The sequence below is a fragment of the Hippocampus guttulatus genome, chromosome 13 (genome assembly GCF_054856545.1).
Source record: "Hippocampus guttulatus isolate MCC_2025c chromosome 13, RoL_Hgut_1.0, whole genome shotgun sequence".
Classification (NCBI taxonomy): Eukaryota; Metazoa; Chordata; class Actinopteri; order Syngnathiformes; family Syngnathidae; genus Hippocampus; species Hippocampus guttulatus.
Genome location: NC_141273.1, coordinates 564,779 through 583,172, shown reverse-complemented (window position 1 = coordinate 583,172; position 18,394 = coordinate 564,779). Strand labels below are relative to the sequence as shown.

Sequence of the window (18,394 nt, the reverse complement as noted above, 5' to 3'; positions counted from 1 at the left end):
ATGGAACGTTTCAGAATTGCAAATTGAATGTTAACTCGCTCCAGTCCAGCAGGTGGCGGTCTTGCATTTGAAGCTAGCCAAAAAAAACTGAAGGCGAAGTAACACCAGCTGCAAAGGAACAAGCTAAACAGGAATGGAAAAGGAGGGACGCGAGGGTTGCCTGTAAACGTTCTCGCCTGTGGTTCCCCGCAAAATCAACAAGCTTCCATTTGTAGGGTTGAGGACAAAAAGCGTGACGAATCGTCTCGCTCGTCGCCACTTTTCTCGGTGAGTTAACTTCGACACTTTCCACGTGAGCTAACGGGCTAACAAGGACGGGTGACACGCAAGGATGCACCATTTTGCATTTTAGATTTTGTTTTTGTTTGAGCTCAACTGACGTAGTGTGACTATGGTAGGAGACTCGGTGAAAAGTTGCTGATTTTCAAATCAGACGTGACGCCCACCAACTAAAGGAGGAAGCCCAACATCCGGGTCCTCCGTGACGTTTCCGCCATGTTGTCATGGCGCGACACCGGTGCCTGTGGGTGCTCGAACCCCGATAGAAACTTGTATAGTCGCAGTTCAACCCCACCCGCATTTTATTTAATATTCTAAAATGTATTTCAGATTTTTTTTTTCTCAGTCAAGCCCCAATTTAGTCCCGGGTGAGAAAAAAAAACCCGGAGACATGCCTGCCTAAAAACATCAATGTTTTGTTTTTGAGAGAGAGAAAAAAAAAGCACTGGTTTGTATAAAACAATGAAAGAGAACGTAAAGAAATATACTGGTACCACATATTAAACTTTCTCAAGAACACCGTGCCACTATGTGCGCTGGGAGACTTGTTGCTCCTTCGACGTCATCAACGTGAGGTGGTCGTGATGTCGTCTTGGTTGATTTGAGCGCTCCTGTTCTGCGATTGGCCGGCCACTGTGACTGAAGATCACGTGACCCAGACAGTGTGACTGAAGATCATGTGACCCAGACAGGTTAGCAACTATTTCGTTTTGTTTCTCTTCCCAGATGCTAACTCTTGTGCTGCGACGCGTGTCACATGTCAGGCGCTACTGTCGCGACAACTTACCCGTTCTCACACTGTACACCAAGGTAACGTGCATGCTAATGCTAACATACCCAACCCCAACCCCAACCCTTGACCGTGTTAACGCTCCATCCCACTATTGTTTCCATCCATAAGGGACGGAGCGAAATGGAAATGGCCCAACAATGCCGCTTTTTCTCGCCATCGGGAGAAGTGAAGCCACTGGGCGGGCATTTAACGTAGCCGCTCGCGAATAAGCCCGCTTAATTTGAATACATTGATTCTTCCGCGTCGTCTTCACGTTATTTTCTGTCTCTATGGTGAAAATGCATATACTGCATGGCATACAGTTGGGAGAAGCGCTACGTGCATCTGGAGAAATGTAATTTTCAATTTTCTCTTATAAGGTGTGTCTCTGAGTGCTACTCCAAGATTCAACGGCATTCAGTTGTCAGAACCGTCAACAATGAAATGACGGGAAAGCCCATCCTGTGTAGGTGACGATTCTGAGATAATATTCTCTGACCAGTCGAAGCAAACAGAAAAGTTTATTCCTTAAGAGCCTCTCATTACATCATGCGGGTGTAAAACACGCACTGATAACAGGCTTTTCAGCAAAACAAAACAAAAAAAAAGAAACCGGAGCTGTCGCTACCAATGGCAACGTAAGGCGGATGCCCCTGGCTTCAGCCGCAAGGGACTAGTAGCGATGGTCCATTCAAATACGGATGGGCTGTCAAGAGGTAACCATCGCCCCATTTGACAGCTACAAGTCGACCAACTCGTTTGCGTCGATTACTGGTTCACGCCCACGGTTTGGAAACCCAAAGTTCAAATTTGTCATTCAACTCCACCAAAACTGGAGTGCCGGAGCACACACCCTGTAAGACACATGCTAATGCGAATGGATTGCTAATGCTAAGCTTGTATTATACCACCGCTCACGTGCTAATGCTAACCGCTTCTCTTTTTAGTTTTCACTTTGTTCATCAAGGTAGCGTATAAGACACGCGCTAATGCTAATGATTTGCTAATGTGACAGCAGGAGCATGTTAATGTTAACAGTTGATTTTGGGAGTGCAGTATGTTGCTCGTCTGTCGTGAGTGAAAACAAAAACATGGCAGCTTTGTTTTGAATTTTAACGCGGTGGCTTGCTCGTGTTGCTAAAGGTGTTAATTCAACGGTCAAGAACGCCAACGCCAGTAAGCTAACTTGGCTATTTTGTTTTTAGGATCCGTGTCCTCTGTGCGATGAAGCCAAAGAAGCACTGCAGCCACTCAAACATAAAGTGAGTGGTCGCAAATAACCGAACGGACGGATGAGCGGCCGGGCACCGATGTTTGTCGCCCGTGCGCACGTCAGTTTGTCCTGCGGCAGGTCGACATCAGTCGTCCGGAGAACCGAGCGTGGCGAGACAAGTACAAGTGGGACATTCCCGTCTTCCACCTGAACGGTCGCTTTGTCATGAAGCACCGCGTGGACGTAAAGTTGCTCAACAAACTGCTGGACGACCAACAGAGTGACCAATCATCGAAAAACAATGAATGAATTCACAAATAAACACGTGAAGATAAATTTGCTGCGCTCCGTGCGTCTTTCATGTTTTCAGCCACCTAAAAATTGATTGACAGCAGATCCGCTGAGCTCATCAATATTTCAGCCGGCGTACCGGCGCGTGTGCGCGTGTTGCCATGGCAATGGCCGTCATTGGCCATGGCGTCTCGGGTTAAAGCGGCGGACGTTCGGCTGGCGGTGCAGAAAGCCAAAAAGAAGATGCGTCACCTGCGGCTGCAGCTGCTGCGCCAGTAAGACATTTCCGCCATCGTCATTTGTCACTCGTTCAGTCAGCGGCGAGATGTGACCGAGGCACGAATGGCTGTTTTCAAGTGCTCTTGAGGAAGAAGCGCCTTGACTTTAGCCGTGCGTGTGTGTGTGTGTGTATATGTAAGTGTATGTATGCTACATTTAGACATGTAACTAAACCCTAAAGCAATAATCATGACTTAAAATCAGTGAGTGTGTCAGTGGGTCCGGGTGGGTCCCTGACAGGCCTAACAACGTGTCCGCTCCACAAACTGATATCCTCGCGCTCAACGCCAGGTTGCTCTTAGCATTTTTTTTTTTTTTTTTTCTCCAGAGTCCCACAGAGTTCAGAACACTCAACATGGACACCAGGCAAAGAACTCAGAGACTCTCTGGTGGACATGTACACAGGTACACAACTACACAACAGAAACGCATCACACCGATCCCGCGGCACACGGCAACCGCACGCGTGTTAGCGCTGCGCGGCGCACTGGCTGACAAATCGGGCATAGCCGCAAATGCTGAAGGCTTCGGAGTTGGAGTGTGTGAGTTTGTCCACCGAGGGGCGCTCTGTCTCTTTACACCAGCAACACCACAGAAAAGAAGACTACTCATACATTGATCTATCTACTTGTGTGTGTGTGTGTGTGTGTCAGTGTCCCTCTCTGTGTACTGTACACACACACACACACACTGTCCTTGAGTCCACTGACCTGATCTGCTATTAAGTCCATCCATCCAAATACATACAGCATGTGGCTTGTCAATCACCACACATATTGATGAAAGCACTCGCCCCCCCCCCCCCACACACACACACACAGTAGATAAATGTAATGAAAAGGCTGCGAGTGAATTGGGAGGGGGGGGGGTCATGTGAAGCTTTTAATCTGCAGGCTGGGTGGTCCACCCCCACACCCCCCCCACGCACACACACTTGTATTTGTTGTGTTGTAGAGGAGGCTGCCTCGTATCTGTCTGCTTGCGCTGAATTGTTTCTGTGTGTGTGTGTGTGTGCTTGTTTGCGTGCGTGTGCGTGCACGAGCAGTCTCTCGTGTACAAAGTGTACTTGGTGCATCTTTTGATAGCTGTACAAGCTCTCACTTCTACTCACATCTGTCACGTTCTATGTCAGCATGTGTTAGAGCACAAATCTCTGTACTGTGTGTGTGTGTGTGTGTGAGAGAGAGAGACTTGTTCTTAGTATGTCTTCTAATAGATATGACCAATCGTTGATGTTGGGCTCAAACCTCTGATGTTACATTTGAGTCCGTTTTCACACATATGTTCTATTGGGCGGTCCACTGTGGGAGTGTATTATTTTTATTTAAAAAAAAAAAAAATTGGACCAATCTAAAGTGTGTCAAATAGCCTGCTCTCTTTGACGATGATACAAGGTTGAATAAAAATGCCTTTTAAAAAAAAATCATTTATCAAGGTCCAATTTTTGGACCTTGATAAATGTCTCAGTTTTGAGACATTTATCCTCCTGCCTCAGTTTTGAGGTCCTGCCTGGGCCGTACCGTTCGCGATCACGACTTGAGCGTCACGATCGAGTCGAACTGTAGTCGGCCGACCACCAGGGGGCGAACGCGTGACCGAGGCCTCATTCAGCTACCTAAATAAGAAGCAGGCGGCGCAGCTTGCAACTTCGAGCCCAAAGTCACTCGGAGGACCGTAGAAAGACGGCAAGTCGTGTCGAGAGAAGAAACGACAGCAACCGTTGGAGATGAGAAGCACGGTGGCCGGGAAATCAACACCCGCAGTCCACACTTTGGAGTCGCAAATGTATTCAGTTGTACGTCTTCAAATCTTGGGAGGGAAAAAAAAAACTGTTGACAAGTCGAAATGAAGGCTCTTTCTGCTCTTGGTGTCAAAACTTTGATGTCGTGCGTCCCCTCGAGTTCTCGTTTGTCATCAAATGTGTCAATACGCGTTTTGTCGAGCAGACGTTGAGGTGCGTCGTCAAGCCGATCGGCGATCGATCGCCGGCCGGGGTTTGTTTGTGTCGGGCGAGAGGCGGCCGCGTGCTCCCGCGTGTTGATTGATTGTGTGCGTGGTTCTCGCCGTCCTGTCGGTATGGAAATTGCGGGCGGCGGCGGCACGGCGGGAAAGATCAGAGCTGGATTGTCTTGGATTTGCGATGAAGCTTATTTAATCAGCACCACACCGTCATTAATATTCATGCAGTCAGCTGGAAAACACGGCAAACTTCCCGCGCCGCCTCCGCCGCCGCACAAAATCTATTAATCAAGCTTAAAAAATTAATGGACTTTAGTTTCTATTACGCCGGGAGGGGAGGGGAGGGGGGGGGCGCAGCGCCGCACCCCCCCCGCCGGCTCCCCATTGGCTGGCGGAGATTGGACCCCCGATTGGCCTTTGCGTTTCGCCTTTTTTCCGCACATTTTTCCATCTTTGACAAGACTTCAAAGCGAGTGCGAAGCGTGAACGCTCATTTAGAAGGATTTAGACATCCTTCGCCAGCCCGAGGAAACTGTTCCCATTAATCACGGAGCCGCACGGACACTTTCAAAGTGACTTCAAAGTCCACAAGTCCATCCCCCGCTCCCCGCGACCCCCGCTCGGCGCTCGCCTTCAAAGTCACGACCACAGCCGGGGATAAAACCGGTTCTCGGGTCAAAGGTCAAAACCGGGTTCAGAGCGGAGTGATAACTTTGACCGGGCATGAGACGGCGCACTTTGATCGGAGACGAGAAGATAAGACGGAACCTTAGTGACTCTGACCAGAGACAAAACTAGGACCAGAACCCCCCACCTCCCCCCCCCCCCCAAAAAAAAAGAGCCCCGAATGAGAATTCAGTGCAGGAACGAGATCGTGTTTGGATCACCGAAAAGTCTGAGACGAGACGGGCCAGAAACATGACCGATATTGGAGTGAGAGCCTCCACCGGGACAAAACTGCAGGCATGACCCAAAGAGCAGAGTGAAACCTTGGACCTTGAGCGAGAGACGAGACTAGGGCCAGACTGAGCAATTGGACGAAGACAAGACCTAGACCAGAGGGGAAATCTGGTCCAGGTTAGGGGCTGGGGCCAGACTGACCAGAGACAAAAGCAGCGACCGGATTGCGAAGTTGATCTGGAGTAAAGACCGGCAACAGATTGAGGCCTTTGACAGAAGACAAGTCCCCGATCCGGGACTCGGGCAGAGGGTACACAGCGCCGAGGTCATCGTTGTTGAGCTCTGATGGGCAACGATTGCTCCATGTTGTCAGATAACCCTCAAGTGACCGAAGAACTGCGGCGGCGGCTTCCTTCGCCCGCTCAGCGCTCCGCCGCCGAACCAGCCGCCGACCTTGCGGGTAAGAAACCTTTCGCCGGAACATTTCGCGAATCTTTGTCCATCTCGCTCCTGTTTTTGTCTCAGTCCCGCAGGTTCCCCCGGTGGCACCCCGTACCGGCGCCACCCCTCCTCCGGCCCACCGGCGAACGCCTTACCCGGCGTCCTCCCGAACGTCGGCGGGCGCCACGGACATGGAGGCGGAATTTTCGGCCACTGGAAGCTCTCCGTCGGGTCCTGAGACCAGCGGGGGTTCTGGTGGTCCTACAGCGGGAGGGCTCCTTGTCAGCAGGTTATCCAACGCGACGGCCAAGCGCAAACGGGGGCGCTCACGGGGCACCGCGGACTTGTATTTGACCGGACTAACGATGCCGCGTCTTCACCGGAGCAAGATGTCGAGCCGCCGGCGGCCATCTTACGTTGCCGAACCTGAGCTCTCTCTCGACTGCCCTGCGTGCATATTTTGTCAGTAAGAACGCGACGTCAAATTTCCTTCTTATCACATCTTTCCGAGTACTACTCAAAGATTTCGTCTGCATCGCGTTGTCACAACCGTCAACGATGAAATGAAAGCAAAGCCCATCGGGGAAAGAATTGCTGCGGAATTTAAGCCGATCCTCTTGAGGGCACAATTCGCCCTACTGAGCTAATTTACTCTGAATGTTTGATGCTAACAGTCAAGGTGGTTCTCGGAGAGGCTCTCATTAGTCCATCGAGGGGTCCCGGCATAAAACAAACGCAGGGAGAACGGCGTTTTCAGCCAAATCCCAACAGACGGGGTCAGTCACGATGGCAACGCAAGATGGCTGACCTCTGACTTCAGCTGCGAGGGGCCAGCTGTTGGGCCACCACCATGAGATCCGGGCAGGGCGCTAATCGGGTGCTAACAGCGCGCCAGATTGCAGGTCAACCGCTACACTGGATGCTAACAGTGCTAAACTGTCCATGTTGTCTTTGAAGGGGGGGGTTGGGGGGGGTGTTCAGGGGAGAGAGAGAGACGCAAGACGGGAAAGATCCCACCCAATCCAAATAATAACATGACCACAATCACGGGAGCGAGGCGCTCATATTGAAAATTGCTGGCAGGCTTATTAGACGCTTGATTAAACTTTCTTCTTTCCGGCGTCGCCGTGACCTATTAAACGGGAGATTTGATGAGCCGCGCGCCCAAAATAGGAGAAGTCAAAGTTAGATTAGAAACACTTGATATTAGAAACACTCAATTAGCATGGCGGCCATGTTATTTCTCCACTTTATTACGGCAAGAAGCTGCAGCCTGACCTTTCAGGCGAGATGAGAACCCGCTCGCCGCCGCTATTACCGATGACGACGGACGGCGCTCGTCCGCCGCGCCGCCTCCCGTCTTGTCTTGCGAGCGCTGACGGCGTGCTAGCCAGACGCCGGCGCGCGGCCAGAGCGCTAACCACGTGCTAGCGGGGATCTGACGGGCGCCGTCTTCTCTTCTTGTCCGTGCGCTCATCTGACTGAACCCGTCCTGTCCCCCGGCAGCCATCGCGAGGCGGCAACCTACGGTCGAGCCCCGCCTCCGGACGCCGACAAGAAGGTGTCCCTGCTGCTCCGAGAGTTGGATGCGCTGAGGGACGCCAACAAGAAGGTTTGAAGTCTCCGCACGCCACACGCAGAGTAGAGAGAAAATTTTGACTGAGCGCCCCCGCGGCGAGCCCGCCAAAACCCAACTCTGTGTTTGTGAAAACCCGACCTCGCGTCCAGAAACAACAGAATCGGACTCTCTAGGAGTCTAGCCTCGGCGTCAACAAACACCTGAACGGCCATCCCATTAGCATTAGCCGAGCAAACCGCCGCGTCGACGAACACCCAACCCGCCTGATGTTTATTTCAGTTGCTGGAGCAGTTGAGCCTGAAGGAGGAGGAGCTACAGAGGAAGGAGGCGGAGCCGATGGCCGACACCAAGCGGGCCCGAGACTGGGAGGCGCCTTCGGGTGAGCGCGGCTCCACGGCCGAAACGACGGCCCGGCCCGACGCGGTCGCCCTCACCGTGAATTTTTGCCCCTCTCGTCCCGTCAGCGTTCTTGGACGAGTTGTTGAGCGCTCGCAAGACCCGAGACGAGGCCATGATGTCGCGAGTCCTGTTGGCCAACGAGGAGCGAGATGAGGCCTTGCGCCACGTGGCGAGGCTGCAGCAGGCTGCCAAGTAAGCACGCGCACCAGAAGCACTTTTGTATTTCACCATCCAATTTATATGCGCGCGCCAACAAGTGTCGCGGGGTCGCTCGGTCGGGCCATTTGGTCCATTGTGACGAATCGCACGACGGTGCTACGCGTTTCCGGTGGATGCCTTTCAAAATAAAAAGCCCCGTCGGAGGCACACATGAGCGCGCAAGTGTCAGTCCTGTAATTGACGAAGGTGTTTTGGTCCCGGGCGACTGTCGGATTCCCTTCAAAACAGCAAAGTTTTCAAAATAAAAGTCCAATGTGGGATAGAGATAAGCGCGCGTAGCTAGCTCGTTTCTAGAGATGAAGCGTGTCTGCCTCTTGAATGACATGATGATGATGTCATCCAGGGTGGCGAACCCTTTTGCAAAGTTTCTCCAAACCAAAGTCTTTTGACAAGCAGCCATTTAAACAATCGCTCGTAACGCGCGACAGATAAAAGCCTCCAAAGGAAATGCCACTTAGCATTGTTAGCTCGCAGACTTGACTTTGCTCATGCGTGCCAGTCACGTGATTGACATGGCTGCCCTTCAAATTAAAATTGTTTTCCCAAGTAAAATATATATATATATATATTTTGGTGACGGCTTTGCTTGTTGTTTTAAAATAAAGTGGATTTGCCACTCGAATATTCCAAATAGTTTATTTGCGCCGAGCGCGCGCCGCCGCCAATTCTTGTTCATAAGCTGCGAAATGAGCTCTCGTCAGCCGAGGAGCCGCCAAATAGACACGCAAACCTAATTAGAGATTAAAGCCCCAGCCCCCCCACACTCACAAGCCCATAGCCCCGACACACACACCCGAAGATACACGCGAAATTCCCCCCAGCCCAGGATGAGGGGGTGATTGATATGGCGGCCGCAATCCTTTTTATGAGGGAGCGAATATGGACGATCATGTTCCATCTGTCAGGGCTATGTGCCTGTGCCCGTGCCTGTGCCTGTGCCTGTGCCTGTGTCCGTGTGTCGACAGTATCTGTTAGCGCACATGTGTGTGTGTTGGGGTTGGGGGGGGGATAATTTTCTGCTAATTGTGTGAAAAGTGTTTGCGTCAAATTGTTCCGCCGCAGTTTGACGCACGGCAACTTTTTCCAAAATGAGAACTTAATTGTCGCTCGCACTCTTGATCCTCGTAATGGCGGCGGCTGAGTGCGTGCGCGCGCGAGCGTGCGCGAGGCGAGCTGCCGAGCCGTAAGCGCGGTGTTAGAGGAGCTTTATTGGAGGCGGCTGGTCTTTCATTACCTGCTGTTCCCCGCAGAGCTGCGCCGCGTCGGCCATCTTATTACAGTTTATTACAGCAAAACAGCGCCGGGCTCAATGAAGAACTTCCCCGGAGGAGGACGGCGGCTCGTAATCTTAGCGCCTTCGCATCCGTCGGCCGAAGCGCCGAAAATGTGCAAGGGGGGAAAAAAAAAAAAAAAAGAAAAAGCCCATCAAGGTCCAAGAAGAAGCTACAAGAACCACCGCCACAAATGTACAAGAACCCAAAAGTGACGACCGCAACCCGAGGAGCTTCGCCGAGAACCGTTCTAACGAGAATCGGCGAGAAGCAAGACAAGTTGCAAGAACCTTTCAGCATCACCGGCGACGATTCCGGAGCTCCGGGAAGCGAAGCCGAGCTCCAAAAGGAAGATGCTGCCAAAAGGCTAGCGAGAGCCAACGACAACGACAACGACAACGTGCTAGCGAGAAACCAGAAGAACCGCCGAGCAGAAAGCAGGGCGATCGCAGAGGGCCGAGATCCGCCACGGACGGGCCAGAACAATCGACGGCCGGCGCAAACGCGCACCAACCCAAACGCACGCAAACGTGCGAGAACACCCGACATGCGACGAGACGAAAAAACAAACAAACAAACAAACCAGCAGGAAGCTGCAACCGAGATCCCAAAAGACGCAACATGAACAAGCGGGCGAGAAGCGAGGCGAGCTCGCGGCCTGCTCCCTAGTCCATCGCGAGAGCTGGGGGGGTAATGGGGGGGGGGTGGCTGTGTTCATGCACAGCAATCGTCCGTTTCACTTTTGGCAAAAATGGAACGGAAAAAAAAAAAGCAGGTCACCTTCAACCTGCGTTGTTTGCGTCACGCCGGTTTGTCCTCACGTGTGTGTGTGTGTGCGCAGGTGCGACCGGCCCTCGGCGTCGGCCCTTGGCGACGGCGACTCGGTAAGAGACTTTTCCTCCTTCGCCCCCCCCCCCCGCCCGCCGGCGCTCAGCCTCCCTTCCGCCACCCGGCAGGAAGCGGCGGAACTCCTGGAGCGCGTGCGCACGTCGGCCTCGGCGCAGGAGGTGGCCCGCTTCGGCCGGGCCCTGGTGGAGCGCGTGCGCGCGGCCTCGCGGCGGCGCGGCGACGTGGCGGCGCAGGAGATGAGGGTCGTCATGGAGCAGCGAGACGGCTCGCTCGCCGAGGTCTGCCTCGCCTTTTTTTTTTTGTGTGTGTGTGTTTGCGTGCGCGTCCCGCGACGCGTTTGTGTTTTCGCCGCCGCGCCTCCTTCAAGTCAAATATTTGCATAAAACAAGGGCGGCGCGACGCGGACGACGTTGCGCTCTCCAGACGAGAAGGCCTCAAAACAAGACGTCTCGGGTTGCCGTGCGCGAGCAAACAAAGGCGAAGCGCCGTTTGAAATCCAAAGTCGCGTCTTCAATCCATCGCAACTCGGGCCCGCCAAATATCGCGCAAGAGAACCCCGCGCACCCCTCCCGAAACGTTTTTCAAAGCGGAGCGCGTGCGAGCCAGCGTTGCGTTTCGGCCCCGCGTGATAACCGAAGACAAAAAAAAAAAGGGGAAGGCCGACTTTTGTCCATGCGATGCACGTGTGCATTTTGTGAAGACCACCAAAATCACAAAGAGCATTTTTAAAAAATTCATTATCAGATCAATGGCGCGTTGGAATTGATTCTGCTCAATATCGGAATCGGCATCAGTCTAAAAAAAAAAAAAAGCCATTTTGCTCATTTTTGTTTTGGTTGTGATTTTCTGGCCTTTTTCAAGCTTTTGCCCGCGAAGGGCCGGCAGAAAGTTGTCGGGCGACGCGGAGGCTTCATCCGCCGCCATTAACCCGCCGCCTTGCGGGCCGAGCGCGCCGCTAAGTCCCGCGAGTGTCGGCGGCGCGCCGTCTTTTAACACCCCGCCCCTCGGCGTTAACACCACCCTCCACAGTAACACCTTAATGCCGCCCCGCCGCCTCAAATATGTTTCAAAGCGCGCGTAATCCCCGGCGGAGCACGAGAGAGAAAGAGAGCGAGAACACTCCATGTTGGAGGATCCCCCCCCCGCCATCCCTCGCTCCCTCTCCTCATCTCTCAGGGATTATCGGACGCCGCTGCCGGGACTTGTGCGAAATATTGGAAGGCTGGGGGAGTGGGGGGGGGGGCGCGTCGGCACGAAGGGGGTGTCGCGCCTCTTCCACTGCCCCCCCCCCCACAGCCTTTATTGAGCTCATATCGGGTCATTACAAGCTTATTAAATGTGTGCAGCTGCTGCCGGGTTGCCGGTTCCATTCCCTGCCGGACCGCCACGATAACCTGCCCCCCCCCTTTTTTTTTTTTTTTTCCTCAATTCAAGTTCTCAGTTCATCAATCTGCGGTTGTCAAACTTTTGACAGCGGGTACTCTCCCTCCCCAATCCTGAGCCCTCCCATCAGGACCGGCAGTAAAATCCGGTAGCGCACGAGGCCCGCGTGTCGAAGCAGGTGAGCATCGGAAGCCGCGCGGACACGACGCGCCGCTTCGATGTTTGCGCCGCGGTTAAAAAAACAAACGTTTGTTCACTAATTCGGTTGAAATGTATTGCATGGCGGTCCCACTGAACCAATGTACTGCACTGGTTACGTTGGGGGGGGGGGGGGCGTGGGGGGTTTGGATTCAGTCACGCGGCAAAAAAAAATGTTTACAATTGCCGACTTTCGGTCGAGGACGGTGACCCCCCCGCGTCGGGTTTGGAAGCTCCCCCCGGCAAGATAGCCGACTTTGAGTCAAGCCCAAAAACGATTGCCAAGGAAGATGCGGGCCCCCCCCCCTGGTGTCATTCCGCCGCTCAAATTGCGAGGCCCTCGTCTGGCGGCGCTAACACGGCGTCGCTCTTTCACTTGTCTGCAGTGTCGACAGCTGCAACAGGAAGTCATGCGGGAGAGGGAGCAGGGGGCCGCCAAGGTACGACACACGCACACACACACACCAAAAGACAAGGTCTTCGTCGTCTGCTGCGATTTATTTCTTTTTTCCGGCTGGCGCGCTCGACTCTTCGTCTTTGGTCGGTTTGCGGCAATCTATGACGTGTCGTTGTCAATGTAGCTCTTAATGGGGGTCCTAAGAAGGGGGTGGGGGGGGGATTAGAGCGCGGAGACGCTTTTAATTGAACAGCTGACGTCGGATCAGCAGCCGGCCAAGCGCCGAGCCCCCCCCCCCCCCCCCTCGCCTTTGTGCATCTCCGCTTCCTTGAATTGGCCCCTCTTGGCCGAGGCCTTCGTCCGCGGCCGTCGACTCGCTTTTCGCCAAATCGTTCTTCGTGGCTTTGGGCCGATTGCTTTCGCTGGATGGTTTGAATCCGTTTCCGATCGCTTTCGTCCCTCCGAATCGCTCGTACGGGTCCTTTGGGCGGTCACGGCAGAGGCGGCGACCTTCAGCCGTCGCATTAAAGGTCGGCGCGCCGGTGACCTCCTTTGCATGCGGCGCCGATTAATGAGCGCCTCGTCGTTTGAAGACACCGGCCTGACTCTGCAGGAGAAGACACACACTCTGTCTTCCGTTTCCTTCCTCTTCATGACGGTCGGGGTGGGGGGGCGGGGGGGGGGTCATTAGCTCGGGCGGGAGGTGGGGGGGTCTCTCTGTCATCCCGGCTGGGGGCCCACTTCCTGTCCTGAGTGACACGGCCGCCGCAGTGAGCCACCCAGCGGCCGTCCACTTAACGGGCGAGGAGACGGGAAAGAGGAAACGAGGGGCAAGGAGGCAGGAAAGGAGGAGTGAGGAAACGAGGAAACGAGGGGCAAGGAGGCAGGAAAGGAGGAAAGAAGAAACGAGGGGCAAGGAGACAGGAAAGGAGGAGCGAGGAAAGAGGAAACGAGGGGCAAGGAGGCAGGAAAGGAGGAGCGAGGAAATGAGGAAACGAGGGGCAAGGAGGCAGGAAAGGAGGAGTGAGGAAACGAGGAAACGAGGGGCAAGGAGGCAGGAAAGGAGGAAAGAAGAAACAAGGGGCAAGGAGACAGGAAAGGAGGAGCGAGGAAAGAGGAAACGAGGGGCAAGGAGGCAGGAAAGGAGGAGCGAGGAAATGAGGAAACGAGGGGCAAGGAGGCAGGAAAGGAGGAGTGAGGAAACGAGGAAACAAGGGGCAAGGAGGCAGGAAAGGAGGAAAGAAGAAACAAGGGGCAAGGAGACAGGAAAGGAGGAGCGAGGAAAGAGGAAACGAGGGGCAAGGAGGCAGGAAAGGAGGAGTGAGGAAACGAGGGGCAAGGAGGCAGGAAAGGAGGAGCGAGGAAACGAGGGGCAAGGAGGCAGGAAAGGAGCAGCGAGGAAAGAGGAAACGAGGGGCAAGGAGGCAGGAAAGGAGGAGCGAGGAAACGAGAGGCAAGGAGACAGGAAAGGAGGAGCGAGGAAAGAGGAAACGAGGGGCAAGGAGGCAGGAAAGGAGCAGCGAGGAAACGGGCCTTCAACATTTTGCTCATGTCGGCGGGCGCCGGCGTCGAAGGCCTCAACCCGTCACATCTCCCCCGTTTGGCCCTGCGTCCATTCAGGAGGAGCTGACGAAACTTCGGCGGGAGCGGGACGCGGCCCTGGAGGACAGGAAGCGGCTGGAGGCGGAGCTCGAGCGGCTGCGGGCCCGGCGCAGGTCAGCCGCCCTTCGGCCGCCGCGCGTCGGCGGGCTCCCCCCGCGCCTCACGCTTGCCTTCTTTTAGCGCCGAGCGGCCGGCGGAGGCTCCGGCCGGCGCCGACAACGGGCAGCCCCCCCGGGCTCCGCCGCTCCTGACTCAGCTCCGGCGGCTGACCGAGGACAAGTTGGATGTGGAGGCGGAGCTTCGACGCTGCCGGGAGGCGGAGCGAGACGCCAGCGAGAACGTCCGCAGGTATGAAGCGTGCGCGTCTCACTGTATTCACCGAGCACCTGCCCCTGCCCCCCCCCCCAAAAAAATACATCTTGACAAAATCCCGTCGGTAAAATCAAACCAAAGATAAAACTGAGAAATAAATCGCGCTAATCCCGATCGATGTCGACGCTCGTCCGCGGCGTGATGGATTTCCGAGGGCGTCGAGCGCCAGGCGGACGCTAGGCGTGACCCCCCCCCCCCCGTTGATTTTCGGCGTGCCGCGATCGAAGTTAGTTACGACGTCATCGATGGCGCCTGCAACCTCATTGATATTCGTGTCCTCGCGGCCCCCCCCCGCGTGTCAGCGGCAAAGTAATCCGCGGCGGCGCAACGCCACTTCCTGTCTCATCGGGCTGAAGATGAAGCGATGAGATGGTGATGAAAACAGATTAAGTCGCCCGGGCTCAAACCCGATCGGGGCTTTCCGCTGTAATTTGGCTGCCAGCGGGGGGCGGGGCCACTGTGAATGGAGACGACTCGCCGAATAGAGACGAGTGTTTGCTCAAAGGGGCGGGGGGGGGGGGCACTGATGGAATCTTCCGCGTCTTCCAACTTTTTCCGAGTTGTGCACTTCGCCGACGAGCCGTGTCCCGTTCGGGTTCGATGCGGAGGGGGTCGTTTGCGGTCGGGGGCTCCAGATCTTTTTTCGGCTCGCTTTTCTCAGTTGGGGTTTCAAGATGACGGTTCGATTTTTGGGTTGGGGAAGACGGTGTTGAGATTAGAATTTCAGGTTTCAGTCCGAAAGGGGGCCCTCGGGGGGGGGGGGGGGGGTTGGGGTGCTTTTTGTTTTCTGGCTTCGGAAGCGGCCTTCCGAGCATGCCTGCGCAACGGGCCCACGTTTCATCGCAACCACGACGGCCCATTTTGCCGCACGTGCTTTTTGGCAGACGGTGGGGGGGGGGGGGGTCGCGTTGGCTCTTTGACCCGATGCTTTTTCTCTTTGACCCAAAGCCAACGCGCGCTCGACTCGCCTTTCAGGTTGGAGCGTCTGGTGGAAGTGCTGAGGAAAAAAGTGGGCACGGGGAGCCTGCGCGCCGTCGTCTGAATGCCGCCACGTCATCTTTTGGCGCCATCGGCGGGACGTCGCCGCTTTTCTGCTCTCAATAAAACGCCATTTGGAGAAAGTGGATTGATTCGCCCCCGCCCAACACACACACGCACGCACCCCAAATTGCCCCCCAGCCATCCAATTGTGCGGTGTCCATGGCGACGCCGGCCGGCTCGCGCTCAACTTGGGTGTCCCCGCGCTCATAATCCCGCCGCCGCCCTAATCTGCTTGTCCACCACAAAGAGCGCCTTTCTTCACTCCCACTTCTGACGCTCGCACGTGTGTGTGTGTGTGTGTGTGTGTGTGTGTGTGTGTGTGTGTGTGTGTGTGTGTGTGTGTGTGTGTGTGTGTGTGTGTGTGTGTGTGTGTGCGCACCTCAAGCCAAGGTAGGGTCTCAAGCCCGCCTGGGTCAGGCTTGCAAAGAGGTTGAGAGCCATGGCAATATGCTTGAAGGGTCCAAAATTGGCTGGGAAGGCAAAATGAAGGTTTGCCTTTCAAAAGTCGCTGAGGGTCTTGAAAAGGGGATGACGCCCCCAAGTCAACTTTTTTTTTTTTTTTTTCGAGTCAGGTTGACAGCGGCGAGCCTTGCTTGGGCTTTCAAAATGGCGCTCATGCCAACGTTAACGTGAACAAGTCACGCGGCCGCACACGAGGACGTCGCCGGCCGCTGTTGTTGGTGGCTCTCTTTTATTGTGAAAGGGTCTCTTTGCGCTTTTGGGGATCCTTCACAAAGGCGCCATTGTCGTCTTATTGCACGTCATTAATTCCAATCCCCATCAAAAGCCCCCCTGGCGCCCCCCCCCCCCCTCCCCCACACCCACCAGCGGCTCCTTCAAAGTTTCGGGCCAGAAGGTGCGCGCGGCCTTTTCTGAAGGCGTGATGATGGGGGTGTCCCCCCCCCCTCCCCCTCCCCCCGCCGAGACCATATGCTGCCTTTCAGGGCATTTATTCAGGCCACACTTGTCGATTGGCGTTCTGTCTGCAGCACTTTATCACCGTTCTTGTCACCATTGCCGTTCCGTAGATACAGTGGCGGACCCTCAGGGCCAGCAAGGCCTTCTCTGCTGGCCTAAACATTCACACGATAACATAAATTTAATTCATGTTATTTTATTTTCATAAATAAATAAAATGATTCTCTGTATTCTTTACGTCCTATTATTTCCACTTAGTCGAGTGGCTTTCAGTGTTATTTTAAATAACATTGAAAGCCACTCGATAAATATTATTTATTATGGTAGAGTTTTTAACCAATCATATTTCAGCTAGCTTGTGTTGCCAGGTAAATTAAACTTGCTCGGGGCCGCAGTAAAAGAACGTGCACAGTCAGCTTGCAATAGCCAATCAGATCACGAATCTGCGTACCGGGGCCAGCTCGAAGGCCTTACGTCGACACTGGACGTGCGCGTTCGGTGATTGGATTAGCGCCTGCTAGAGGGCGCTGTTGCTACATTTTAACCCAAAACGGCCGAAGAAGAAGACGTTGATCTGGTTGCGGAACTACTTTCCACACAATTTTCCAGACGGACCTCCCACGAAAAGCTGGATATTGTGCCAAGAGGTCGCCCAACTCCCGCGCTAGCGAGTCTGTCCCACCGAGGAAAAGGCTTCGTCCGTCATTTTCAGACGAGCAATTATGAACGGTAGCCGTGGCTCACAGCCTCTGACAAACGCTGCTGGGAATGCCGATTGCTTGCAACGGACCGATTCGGTGTTTGGAGCCACACTGGATTGTTTTACCAAGGCAGCAAGGAAACATCGGAGCACGGCCGGCCACTTCCAAACTACGGTGCGTTTGGGGACACTCGCGTCGATCTGCAGCTCAGTGAACAGGCACTACATTGGTGAGTCAATGAATTTTATTTTACATTTCTTCATGTCATTTTATTTCGTTGGTATTAAATTAATGGTAACGAAATAAAATGACAAAGCTACAAAAATGTATCAAATAAATCTGCTCACCTGCAATTTATAATGGCGCATTGTAGTCACCTTCGTGCACTAAAGTTCGTTCAATCTCAGCAGCTCAACATTTTCAGTTATTTGCTGTTGTACAGCCTATTCTCAAAATGCAAATGATCTGTTAACTTTATTTTCAAAGCATAGTTTGTGTTGTTATTGTGTGGTTGGTGTCTTATATGAAACTGCGACATTGCGCAATTTATTGGACAGACTTGTTTCAGATCACGTAACGTCATTTGGGTGGCATTTTATTGAGTATTTTTAAATCATCTTTTTTTTTGACAATATCTGTAAATTTAGTTTCCTGCTCTTAATTGTGAATGCATACTTGATGGTTTTAAATGCTCCTGAAATGAAGTGCTATACTGTATCGTGTTCATGTGTGTGACGTCACTGAAGGCCCTGGATTTGAAATGAGTCCCAGGAATGTTCTGGAACGAACGATTCCAAACGTTCTTCCCAAAGAAGCCGCAAAGGGCCGCGCACGGGGCGTGGCCCGACTTCTTTTATTGGCCAAGCAAATGGCGACGCTTTGCAAAGAGAAGCCGCGTTTTGCACGATGCGGGCGCCCCGCCGACAACAAACGACGTCGTCCTCGCCGATTGGTTTCCGAGCGACGGCGGCAGAAATCAACCAGTCCAAGCGTTGATGTTTTATTTGGAAAGGAATAAGTTAAAGCATGCAGAAAAGACACACAAACCGCTGGAAGTGTTTGGTCGCCGTCATGCAAACTTTTGGATCTTCATCACGTTACCCATCGATGCCAAATCCTCACCGGCGGAGGTCGCGACCCCTTGGGCGGCCAAGGCAAATGTTGCGTCCGCCTCAGACCGATTGACCTTTGACCCTTTTGGATGTTTGGCCGCCCCTCTCGCACTGAGCACAACGTCATCGCTGACCATTCGCCCCCCCCCCCACTCGCCTGCCTTATTTCCCGGCTTCCCGGCCGGCTCGCGCACGCGGCACTGAGCCGAGACACGTTGA

The 18,394-nt window shown here is 53.9% G+C and overlaps 1 protein-coding gene across 2 annotated transcripts; it reads left to right on the top strand.

The window, feature by feature from the left end:
* Positions 1 to 62: 62 nt before the first annotated feature.
* Positions 63 to 16,592, top strand: mipol1 (mirror-image polydactyly 1). 2 transcript variants are annotated; one of them, XM_086126528.1, is made up of 16 exons: positions 63 to 267; positions 1,006 to 1,089; positions 2,257 to 2,313; positions 2,388 to 2,544; positions 3,165 to 3,239; positions 6,067 to 6,153; positions 6,219 to 6,423; positions 7,641 to 7,746; positions 7,993 to 8,092; positions 8,178 to 8,304; positions 10,444 to 10,486; positions 10,559 to 10,729; positions 12,419 to 12,472; positions 14,050 to 14,144; positions 14,212 to 14,379; positions 15,379 to 16,592. In XM_086126528.1, exons 2-16 carry the CDS (start codon positions 1,006 to 1,008, stop codon positions 15,443 to 15,445), a joined length of 1,596 nt encoding a protein of 531 aa, XP_085982654.1. In that variant the 5' UTR covers positions 63 to 267; the 3' UTR covers positions 15,446 to 16,592. The 2 variants fall into 2 exon arrangements, with proteins under 2 accessions (XP_085982654.1, XP_085982653.1); XM_086126527.1 differs by lacking the exons at positions 63 to 267; positions 1,006 to 1,089; positions 2,257 to 2,313; positions 2,388 to 2,544 and adding an exon at positions 2,584 to 2,830 and having other exon boundaries at positions 3,163 to 3,239.
* The last annotated feature ends 1,802 nt before the right edge of the window (positions 16,593 to 18,394 follow it).